The 12553-nt window shown below is 34.0% G+C and overlaps 1 protein-coding gene across 10 annotated transcripts in view; it reads left to right on the top strand.

The window, feature by feature from the left end:
* Nucleotides 1-11755, top strand: part of RCOR3 (REST corepressor 3) — a 57712-nt gene extending 45957 nt beyond the window's left edge. For 2 of the 10 annotated variants that reach the window (XR_004058758.1, XR_004058757.1), the window contains exons 11-13: nt 7731-7863; nt 8096-8337; nt 8798-11623. Coding sequence is in view for 8 of the 10 variants with exons in the window: in XM_030935814.1 (XP_030791674.1) it covers nt 8096-8337; nt 8798-9142 (587 nt within the window). In the remaining 2 variants the exon portion in view is untranslated. Of the gene's footprint in view, nt 1-7730; nt 7864-8095; nt 8338-8797 lie in introns of all 10 variants that reach the window. The other 8 variants (XM_030935818.1, XM_030935813.1, XM_030935820.1 and 5 more) reach the window with 5 other exon arrangements.
* The last annotated feature ends 798 nt before the right edge of the window (nt 11756-12553 follow it).

The raw sequence follows: 12553 nt of genomic DNA, 5'->3' as shown, positions 1-12553 counted from the left end.
ATCTGATAAATGTCAGGATTGAAAATATTAACTACATGCTTAACTTTCAATGTTTCATACTTCCCTTAAGAGATGTACCACTGAATGCTTAGAAACCTGACTTTAAATAGGTATATTTTTGAAAAGAGACTTGAGAGATATCAAAAAATCACATTCAGCATTTTAAATGCACTATTTCTAATAATGTTTTGTTGAATTATATGGTAGAAGACTTTTTTTTTATTAGGAATACCCATGGGCAAATTGGAAGCATTATAAACTTGGATTTTCTCATGTCTAAATGACTTAAAGACAAATTGTATATTTTTATTCATTGTTACGGATTTGTTTCCTCTTCTTGATAAATTTATGTGCAGGTCTGATTATACAATTTAAAGTTTGGTCTACATTTTGTTTCTTCCTGCCTGAGCACCTCTTTGTGTTGAGTGCTAATAGCTTTTTTTAAATCTAGGTTAACTACTGTTGAGAGAGTGGGGCCCCAGTGAAACATATAAGCATACCTTTTAAAATGTTGCCAAATAGTCTTCAGAGAACATATTTAACACAAAAATGCTGTGCAGACATCATTCCGATTGATCGACTGATAGATGACTCTGCAGTTTGGATTAGAGAGAGTAAGAATTAGCCAGCCAGCATGATTTGAAAATGACACAGGAGGGTGCCAGCAGGATGATGTCAGCCCTTGCTTTGGCCTGTGCAGCATAGCACAGTCATTTCATAAAGAATTGATACTATGACACAGGGTGCTGGATGTGCATTGGACACATCTGTAATTATAGAACTGAGTTTCTGAATGAGTCAAAACAAGGTTTATAGTTCTTAATGTTCAAAAATAGCTGTTTTTAAATTAGGCTCTGCTAATTTAAATTATTGTTTAAAAAATTAGCATTTTCAGTGGCTGCTTTATATTCATTTAGCAATGGCCTACATGTTTAATATAGTCATTTTGAATAGGGATTTCTTTTATTCATGTAAAGCTGCTATTTCCCTCTATCTTAGTAGCCTGATAAAAACTGAACCCTGATTTCCAGTATTCAGTTGCTTGAAGACTAGTATATTAACTCTGTATTTTTAAGAAATTATCCCAGTGAAAGAATTTTCTGAAAAGAGTGTCATAGGAAAAAAAATCTAGGTTAATACTTCTCTACACAGCACTCAGTATTTGATCTTGCTCTACAGCAGTACTTTAAGTTATAGAGTCCATTGAATCTTATGGCTGGGTTGGTTACTACCCAAAGCTGCATTCAAAGGAAGAGCAGTGGTAATATCTAAATATATAGTTTGAACTGTATATGTGGACATAACTTACAAATATTAAAATAAAATAATGGAGTAGTCATATATATAACCAAACATTTCCTCTGTACTGAGGTATATTCAGTATTATACTATGTGCATTTAAAAAGTAATCCTTGAAGTTGCACTAATGCAGCAGTTTGTATGGAAGTATGCATGTTTGCAGGATTTCAAAGGCACTTTTTAAATAATGTGTTAATGGTGTTAATGTCTCTGTTTTATTTATTCTTTGGATTTTTTTTGTTCTCATTTTTGGGTTTTTGTTGTTGTTACATAAAATAAAACTATAAAGGCTATTCGTGCCCAAAATAGCTATTTTAAAGAGAATTTTAAAGTGTCATATTGTCTTATGTGCCCATGCATTTATATGGTGCTCAGAAGTGTGTCTTATAAATAGTATAATCATGTAGTAACGTCCCCTGTACCTGAGTTTCAGTGCAGTTAAGGGACGTAATTTCAGGGTCTTTTAATACACAGTTTACTATCTAGAAGTACTTATCTTAGCAGGCAATTGTTTTTGTTTTTTGGTAAACCTTTATATTATTCTAATGACCAATTTAGTTTTCCAAAGTAATAATAAACTTTTGATATTAACATGTTTTAATTTGAATAGCACTTTATATGCAAGACATTTTACACATATATTTCTGATTTGACACTTACTTGTTAAATGCTTTATTTTATCTGGCTTATAGTAGAAGAATATTAAAGTGACCTGCAGAAAAAAATATTGACTCTGGCGCAACTAGTGAGATTTACAACTTTACTATTAAATACGTTTTTTTGTTACTACTCTTTTGAAACCAAACATATTGAGATCATTTCCTTTCCTAGGGCTTAAATATGTATTTCCCACCCTACTTTCCTGTTCCATCTACTCATATAGTTGTTAACTAAATGTTAACTATTTAAATAAGTTTCCCTTCTTTCTTTCTTAATTGGAAGAGAGGGCAAACCATGCTCAGATGAAATAGGAATGTCTGTTTACACTTTCAGTCACTTTATTATGTTAATTCTAGTTCTACCTATGTTATAATTTTAATAGAATTCTTCAAGAGTCTCCAGGTAGGATATCATTAATACTTCTAATTTAATCCTCTTAAAATATTTGCCAGGAAAGGTACTTCTACAGTTTCTATCAATTGTTCCAACCCTAAGTATCTAATTTTTATTATGACCAAATTTTATTATGACCAATAATGATCTTTCCATATTTGTGTTAATGATAAAATATTCCTGTTTGTAGCTTATACATATATAAATACTTTTCTCTAACCTATAATGCATTTGGAAGTTATCCTAAAATCCAACTTGATATTCATATGATAAACAGCATTCAGAAATTAAGAATTTTTAAAGGGGCTGGGTGTGGTGGCTTACACCTGTCATCCCAGCACTTTGGGAGGCTGAGGTAGGTGACTCACTTGAGGCCAGGAGTTTGAGACTAGCCTGGCCAACATGGTGAAACCCCATCTTAACTGAAAATACAAACAATTAGCCCAGGTATGGTGGCGCACACCTGTAGTCCCAACTACTTGGGAGGCCGAGGCAGGAGATTTGCTTGAACTTGGGAGGTGGAGGTTGCAGTGAGCCAAGATGGCACTCCAGCCTGGGCAACAGAGTGAGACTCTGACTCAAAAAAAAAAGAATTTAAAAAGGAATTAGATTATTCTAGGTGTATCTTTTTTCCATGTAAAATGGAATGATGGTTAGCTGTTTTCAAAAAGCAGTATGTTTAAATTATAGTACAAAACACTTTTTTAAAGTATGTAGAGGCTAGAAGCATGGTATACGGTATTTGCATTTTAATTATAAGCCGCCTCTTAAATATATTCATTTCCTAGTCACTAGAGCTTAAAAAAAATGCTTCCCAACTAAAATTTATGCTACTTTAGGATAAACAAAATTTTTTCCAATTGTATAAAGATGTCAGCTTTAATTAGTTATTTTTATATAGTTATTTTTTATGTTTAGTTATTTTTTATAATTACTACCTTTTTATATATAAAACAGAAAATGACAGAACTATGTTCATGCGACTTATGCTTATAGTAAAAGTTACCTTTTCTTGTAGTTCATTCACCTTTTTAAGATAAATGAATTTTCAAGTCTAGAAATTGTTTTTTTTCTGTCTCATACTAACAAAAAGATAGAAGGGTTTGTAAAGGAGAAAAAGTAGATTTGGCAGTTGCTTAAAAATAAAAGGATGGTAACACAGTACATGAATGATCAAAAGGAAGTAGAACGAGGAGATTTATATCTTTCCATCTGAAAAGCACCCTTTTGCTTTAGAGATTATTTTTCTATTATAACAGATACCATAAGAACGGAGGTTCAAAAGTATAATTGTCAGCCCTCTGATACACTTACATTAAATAATTAATGATTCAAAATTTCCAGCATTTTTGTAATGGAATGTAACTTACAATGTGATTTTGACTTTTAGCCCCTTCCATGTATACATCAGTCACTGTTCTGCTGCTACTGCTACCTTTTCTACCTTTTAATATGGAATTCTTGAAGAGATTTATAGGAGGTGGAAAGAAATACACACTCCCAAATGGCTTGAGTTTAAAATGTATGTCTTAATGATAGAACAGAATCATATCTCTGGAGTTTCTAGATGTTACTGTATTCCTGTTATTTCAAAAATATATTTTTGAAAAATTAATGTTTCCCAGTTAAACTAAGTACATGTTCACTTTAATAAATTTTGCTGTGAAAGCCAGAAAAAAAATCTTCTGAAATTTGATTATCTATAAGCAGCTTACCATGTTTCGTCTTTTGGGTGTGTTTTTTTTTTTTTTTTTTTTTTTTTTTTTTTTTGTGGTCCAAAATCAATTTTTTTTTTTTTTTTTTTTTTGAGACAGAGTCTCACTTTGTCACCCAGGCTGGAGCACTGTGGCAGTATCTCGGCTCACTGCAACCTCCACCTCCTGGGTTTAAGTGATTCTTGTGCCTCAGCCTCCCGAATAGCTGGGACTACAGGCGTTTACCACCACACCCGGCTAATTTTTGTATTTTTAGTAGAAACTGGGTTTTACCATTTTGGCTAGGCTGGTCTCGAACTCCTGATTTAAGTGATCTGTCCGCCTTGGCCTCCCAAAGTGTTGGGATTACAGGCATGAGCCACCATGCCCAGCCCCAAAACCAAATTTTAAAAAGTGGTTTTAAACATACCAAAGGCAGCTATCCATGCTATCCCTTCTAGCTAAACATAACAATAATTTTTAAAAAAAGATTCAGATTCTGATTTTACATTTGGGAAATACCACATCAATTCTCCTGAAGTTACCACCATCTTACTAGCCAAAGATTTAAAAAAAAAAAAAAAATGTGTGGACAGACTCCACTAATTCAGAATGTCTGATAATTCAGATAATGGCTGTGCTAATGTCTCTACTGCTAATAAAAATATCTTCTTTAGCAAGTTAAAAGTATTGACAAGAAATATTTTAAAAAGATGTTTTGCACTGGGTAATATAGATTCCTGGTTGGAATATGTGAGCTTTCATAAAATGTAATGATAACAATATCCTAATGACTTATATTTTTATGTTAATTCTCAAATAAAACTTTATAAAGATTATAAGGTATCATCTGCCAGCATAGAAAGCCAAGTTGTTTCATTGTAGCTTTCAAATGAAATTTAGAAATTTGACTGAAAACAGTTTTTTTTCTTCCTGGGAAACGTACTATTTGTCTGTTTATTCCACTAACCTTTGAAAACGACCTCTTTCCCTAGAAGTGAGACTTTAACAACTATAGTTCAAGCATACCTTTTACATCTTCAGGAAGGGAGATTGACTTAATCATATTTAACTCCCTTCCTGAGATTGTAGTCACATCACCTTGTTTATTATCAACTATGAAAAAATAATGGAGTGCCCTTCCCCCAGGGACAGACTGAAACTAGGGTAGCTCTGATGCCATAAGTTGTTAAAGTTAGTTGCTGCTCATCACTACCACCTGCTAGTTGTTTCAGACATCTAGCTGGAGATTTTTTAAAGGAGCAGTCTCATTGAGTCAGTTGGGGTTTCACTAGAGTTTGCCTAGTTGCTAGCAACAGTATAGAGCTTAAGAGTTCCATCGTCTAACCAAAATGCTCTTGAGCCATGCCATTCTGAGTGTGAAGGTGATGAAAAATTCAGCTATATATATCTAATACCTCTTGTGGTTTAGGGAAGAACAATCGTATTTCCTTATTTCCTAAACACTTCCTGCGTACTCAGCATTGTAGTAATGCTAGTGCTGCTTTATATTTTCCAGGACAGTACTTTCCAACCTTTTTCACATCATGGTACACGGAGAAAATTATGAAATTTGTCACAACACACTAGGGCAAGCAGATGAAGCTGCTCTTGTCCAAATGAGATTGCCAAGGAGCTCCAGCTATTCCAGACCCCGTCCAGGCTGAGGGGATTTGTTCTCAGGAACAAATGGGCCTAGATATTTGTTGGAATATCTAGGTTGGAATATCTGAGGTTGGAATCCTCAGCCAAACTACAGAAGTCTACAGTGTGGTCTGAGCCTTAAGAGTTTAACTGGCATACATGAGTTAATTATAAACATATTATAGTTAATTATAAGCATACTTGGGTGAGTTAGAAAAAGTTGTCAACATTGAACATCTCTAGAAACACTCTTACAGGAAGTAGTTTTGAATTTAAGATATATAATTTTACAAATGTAACAATATTGGTGACAAGGTAAAGTCCATTGAACAAGAGAAAATTAAGTGGAAGATCAAAAGGAGTATAGTCAGAAGAAGGGGCACTTATTTAATGGAATCAGACTTGGGGACAACTTAGAGTTTTGGAATATATTTTGCAAAATAAGTGTTCTGAGGTTTATAATATCTTTAGACTTGGAGTCAGAGTTAGTTTTAATGTGACTTCTTCTTAGGAATACAGTCTCATCTTAGACTGTTTTAAGGTTTTCACTTCTAAACTCATGTGTTCAGTAGGTTTAGCCATTGCTAGAATGTAAATTAAGTGTCCCTTATGAAAATTAGTAACTGATAGAACATTATATTTAGTTTCTAATTAGTAGTTAATCTTCAGTGCAGCAAACTCAAATTTAGAATTTAGAAATGGCACAGAGACTCACCCTTCTAAGAGTTGCTATTTTCTAAAATGTAAAAGTAATAGAGAAGTACTTGAATATATAACAGTAACTCCTATCAAATATCCTTGGATTTTTATTACCAAATAAACTCTCAGTGGAATCTAGTCACTATTAGAATTTATACTTAACTGTGAAGTTCAAACTGGAAATCAACCTCATGGGTTTAAAGGGAGTATAAATTCATTTATGCTGATAAAATATTATAAACAGTATCTATCATTGTTACTTTATTGTCATGTACATGTATTTTCCTTTGAGAACACAGCAAATGAGCATAGCTTACAAACCCAGAACTCTACCTTAAAAATGGGATATAATTAGAGGATAGTAATGTCAGATCTGCTGTCCAGAGTGCTCTTAGATAAAGGAATTCCCCTTAGAGTCAAGCCCAGCTAGTTCAATGTAGTCAGAGATGCTTATTTCCAAATTCTCAATTTAAAGTAAAGCAGAATTTAAAAGTAGGATTGTTACATCATGATAGTGCTTTAGGGTAATTGAGTATTTCATATTAATTGGTATTGGTAAGAATAGCATTTCTGCTGGGTATTAACATATCCATATATTCGCTCATCTGTGATCATATACATGTTGTTTATTTAAGCCCCCATATTTTTGTCTCCTTTCTCATCTCTTTCATTAATGAGTTACTGTTTTCTGGTATTTTTAAAAGCAGTTATCAAATTATAAAAATTTTCAACAACTTTTCTATTTTCTATTCTATTTTGAGCTAAGTGCATCTCCTTCTAGAATAAGTCTGTGAACTTCTTTTAGAATTCCCTTAAGAGGAAATTATCTATTTAAAATTCTATAGTATAGTTAACAATCTCAACTTCTTAAATCAATTATTACCCTTCATTATAATGAAACTTCCTTAGTGTAAAGTTAGGTTCTCAATTAACAATATATATCCCTTCTTAAGTTTAAGATAGTGATGATGAGCACAAGTGCTCTTCAGGTAGTCATTACTGTTACCTTATTCTTTAAGCTATAATCTTACATCCATTCAGTCTTTAAAACTACTAGATGAGTTAAAATCCAACTGACTCTGAAAAAAACTTCCCTTTTAAAAATCCACCAACTTGTGATGATTCTCCTGCTTTTCATGTTTAAGTTCTTACCTAATTTCAATTTGTTGGTACCCTGGTGGTATAGGCAAGTATTCATGTTGAAGTTAGTATTAAGACCAAAATTATAATGCTTTTCTTAATGGGGGAACCCTAAGGCTACTCACTCAGTCCATTGAGGGGATAAGAGAGATGGCTCATTCCCATCCAGTTTTGTTTACAAACGATGTTGCTCAAATTTAGGTGACTGGCTACTAGGGAAATAAATGAATGTGGAATTGAGGATGGAACAAAGAATTCAATGCTTTACAATAAATGGACTGTATTTGAGAGTTCAAGAGAGGATTGGAGAAAATAACTGAGTATGTAAAAAATGGTAAGTTTCTGATTGTTCAGTTGAAGGCAAGTGGCTGGCTCGATGAAATGACATAACTGATAGTTTTCATCTGTGACCCTGATATCTTAGCCTGTATCTCAGAATTGAGAACTGAGCAGAGTTTGTCAGAAAGGATTGTCATTGCTGGTATCTTTTGTGTGTGCATGATGTATAGTACACACAGCTCTCCTTATTGATCCTTCACAGGTGTATTATTTACTTTGCCTTCCAGGTGTCCGCAAATATGGTAAAGATTTTCAAGCTATTGCAGATGTAATTGGCAACAAGACTGTTGGCCAAGTGAAGAACTTCTTTGTAAACTACAGGCGTCGGTTTAACTTAGAGGAGGTATTGCAGGAGTGGGAAGCAGAACAAGGAACCCAGGCTTCTAATGGTGATGCTTCTACTTTAGGGGAGGAGACAAAAAGTGCTTCTAATGTGCCATCAGGGAAGAGCACTGATGAAGAAGAGGAGGTGTGTTTGTGTATGGAATTTGAGCTAATATGAGTATAGGAATCACCATTTTGTGTGGTATTCTGTAAGGTTAATTTGTCAAGAGGACTAGCTAAATTGAGCATGAAAGGTTGACAATACACTTACTCAGTGGTGCATCTCTCGTGACTCTTAAGTCATAATGACATGCTAAGTTCTGATTCTAGAAGAATGGAGTGTATTGTTCTTTCATAGTCTTATTTTTATTTCCAGTGTTAAGCTGTTTACAAATAAAGATGCCTGTTTGGTAGCCTCGTTGGTTTTTGGTTTTTTGTTTTGTTTTGTTTAAAATAAAAGAAGCTTGTGCTTCCAATAAATACTGGTGTTATGTTTTTGTTTTATTTTTATTTGTTTTGTTTTTCCTGTGACAGCCCAAACTATATTGTATTAAGTTCATTAGGACTTACATCTCATACGTGTATTTTTGTTTCCTCACCTCTAGGCACAGACCCCACAGGCTCCTCGGACACTGGGTCCATCACCTCCTGTCCCATCATCCACTCCAACACCAACAGCCCCTATTGCCACTCTGAACCAGCCTCCACCACTTCTTCGTCCAACACTGCCTGCTGCCCCCGCTCTTCACCGGCAGCCTCCTCCACTCCAGCAGCAGGCTCGGTTCATCCAGCCCCGGCCAACTTTAAATCAGCCTCCACCACCTCTTATTCGCCCTGCTAATTCTATGCCACCCCGTCTAAACCCAAGACCAGTGTTGTCCACGGTTGGTGGTCAACAGCCACCATCACTTATTGGAATTCAGACAGATTCACAGTCCTCACTGCACTAAAAATTAAATTGGACAGACCTGCAGTAACTTTTCACCCCATCATTATACCAATGCTCATCTGACTGATGAAAAAGAGGAAAGAATAATCATTTCTAGATACTGAGGCTGCGAACTAGTTCTGTGGCAGTGGACTAGCATAAGTGGATGTCTAAGAAATTTTTCAGTCCACTAGACTAAAATGTTACACAACAAAAAGCCTCCAGTTAGCCTCCTTTCTAGAGTATATGTTCAGCAATGTTGATCTCATAAAAGGAAAAAAAAAAAAGATTTAAGTATTCTATATACCAAGTTTTTGTTTTGTTTTTACTGTATTTATTTTATCGAGGTTCTTTATATTCCTGCCTCTTCATAGTCAAGGCTCTTAGTACAGGAATATTGACTTAGGAATTGTGAAAACTCCTTAAGTTTCTTAAGTTAAGGATGTTTGGCTTTTTTCTTTAATTTAATTTTTTAAAAACCATTTTCCTATGTTAGGAGTGCAAGAATAGCCAGCATTTCCGATTTTGACATATGTTCATTTTATGCATATTTAAGAAATTATAGCTGCATATCCCTCCTTTCAAAAAATGTTGCTTTTTTTTCTAAAGGAATTTTAATATGTTCCTTTAAAAGAAAGCAATTTAATCAATTGCAAAGCAATTATATAAAACCACAAAGAATGTACTGAACCTACTAACCCTTTAACATACAGTTTAGGGTCCTAGCGCAGAGTCCTTGTTTAAAGGTCGTTGACTCATCATCTATCAGTAATGAGAGGATTGGAAGAATAATTTTGCATACAAATGAGGACTTAATTTGTTGAAATATAATCTCTAAGTTCCTTGAAAATGGAGTTGGGTTTTTTTTGTTTCTAAATGCTATCTGCTTTTAACTAGTAGTTGCCTACATCTGGGGACTTCAGAGAAGAATTATATTTTGTTAGTTATGTAGACACAGTGGTTATGGAAGCATTTATTTACAGTACCCTTTTCGTGTTTGGTTTCTGAACTTAAAATTGCCCTTATACTTAATAATATGGTCTGCATTTAATATGAAAAGTGTTTTCTTGATAAATCTCTATTGTACTATTTGGATACATTTGTGTATTCCTTGCAGCCAACCTGTATTCGTGGGATTGGTTTAGGGTTAAATCATCAACATTATTTCAAAAATAAATTTAAGAATTTGTTCTGTGTTATCTAAAGATGTATCAGTATATTGTCACAATTGTGCTGTTAACTAAAAATGCTGAGACCCCTTTTTATAGAAAAACAAAAAGACATCAAGTCTTCTTAATTCAACCCATAATCATTAAGTACTTACAAAGAATATTTTACAAGTGATAGTATTTCAACAATGTGTAATTAATATTTTTGATACAATGATTTCATATTGGAATCATTATTTGTGCAAAGGGACAGATCACTTAGATTGCTATACTAGTGGACATAGGCTAAATGTTTGCACAGTCACATTCTTATCACGTGTAGAATACTTCACAAAATAGTCAACATAAGGCCCTAATTTATGTTTTGAAAGATCATGTGTTCCCAAAATATTCCCTATTGTTGGCTCCACAGCCTTAAAGTGCTATAGATTTAAATTCATTGATTAGTTTTAATTTTTCATTTTAGACCACTTATTTCCATAAATACCCTACGTACTGGCATATCTGAAACTCTTTTTCCAGGTTAGGTTCTTTTCTTTCTCATTGAATCATCTTAAATAGTTCTTGGACCTGAATTTAGCTGATTTAAAATTCTTAATATTCAACAATTTATACTTATTTTTTCTTTAAAAGCCACAGGGGACAGTTATGTATCTTAAAATAGCTAAAGCATTTTTTTAAAGCACTTAGATTGTCTTACGTATGTGCATACTATACCTTTACAGCGTTTATTGTCTTGTCTCTTGTCAGTAGACCTTCAGTACACAATATGTGGGATATGTCAGTCAAGTTGGTCAGCACTAGCATCTGTCCAGTTGTTCAGTATATTGTGATTCATTAAAAAATCTGTTCTATCCAGACATGGGCCAAGGTGCTGTATCTGAGGGATGTGCTGTAATTTGATTTACATGCATTAGAGCACACAGTAGAAAAACCTTAGCTTCATTAGTAATACGACACATGTATATAGTGAGATGTCTTTATTGTGTGCTTTGCATATTTTGTAAATATTTTGCACGTCATTATTTTTCTTTTTTGTTTAAGCAGTGTTTGGCCTGGAAGAGTGATATGCTTGCTGCTTAATCAAAGGATTAAAGATTTAAAGATGTCTATGTCTTCTATTTTTATATAATTTCATGTCCTATGAGGAATTTAGTACCTCTTCACTGTGAAATTTGAAATAATGATTTTTATAAAAGCAAAACTAGAAATCTTTTAATGACAATTTTCATTAATTTCAGGGTTATCATTTTTGAAAAATCTACACCAAAGTGGTTTTTTAAAATTACATAACTAAAAATAAATCACACTGTGGATACGTCTTATAAAACTAATGGAAAAAATGTTTTTCTATATGATATAATTCTAGTGTAATATGGATGAGGTAAGGGTAAGTTATGATGAAAACTTGTTCTTAATAAGCTTGCAATTGAGTAAAATAGAATATAAAATAAAGGTGAAATAATATGAAATTTTGTCTTAATGTAGGCCTACATTCTTTTTAGGAATGGATGTAGAGAGCAAGCCAAGAACATGACTATCATTTTTAAGAATATTAAAAATTGCAAGTACAGTCATGTCCCTTAACAATGGGGATATGGTCTGAGAAAGGTGCTGTTAGGCGATTTTGTTGTGCTGTGAATCAGATTGTACTTGTACAAACATAGGTGGCAAAGGCTACTACACACCTAGGCTATATGGTATAGCTTTTGCTCCTAGGCAACAGTCCTATGCTATACAGTAATATACTGTACTGTATGTACTGTAGTAATATACATAGGCAGTTATAACACAGTGGTAATATCTGTGTATCTAAACATAGATAAAAACACTATATATATTTATTTATTTTTTGAGACAGGTTCTTACTCTCTCGCACAGGCTGGAGTGCAGTGGTGCGATCTTGGGTCAGCAACCTTTGCCTCCCAGGCTCAAGCGATTCTCCTATCTCAGCCTCCCGAGTAGCTGGGATTACAGGTGCCTGCCACCACACCTGGCTAAGTTTTTTATTTTTTAGTAGAGATGGGGTTCCACCATGTTGGCCAGACTGATCTTGAAGTCCTGATCTCAGGTGATCCACCTGTCTTGGCCTCCCAAAGTGCTGGGATGACAGGTGTGAGCCACCGTGCCCTGCTGATGTTACAATTTTAAAGAACACCAGTGTATTTGCAGTCACTGACTGAAGTGTCGTGTGGTGCATGACTGTACTTGGGCTAAAGTACCTAGTTTAGTTATTAAGTATGTTGTATTAATTTTATGTTCCC

Source organism: Rhinopithecus roxellana, chromosome 8 (genome assembly GCF_007565055.1).
Source record: "Rhinopithecus roxellana isolate Shanxi Qingling chromosome 8, ASM756505v1, whole genome shotgun sequence".
Classification (NCBI taxonomy): domain Eukaryota; kingdom Metazoa; phylum Chordata; class Mammalia; order Primates; family Cercopithecidae; genus Rhinopithecus; species Rhinopithecus roxellana.
Note: the sequence above shows the minus strand (reverse complement) of the source record. Positions and strands in the feature narration are given on the sequence as shown.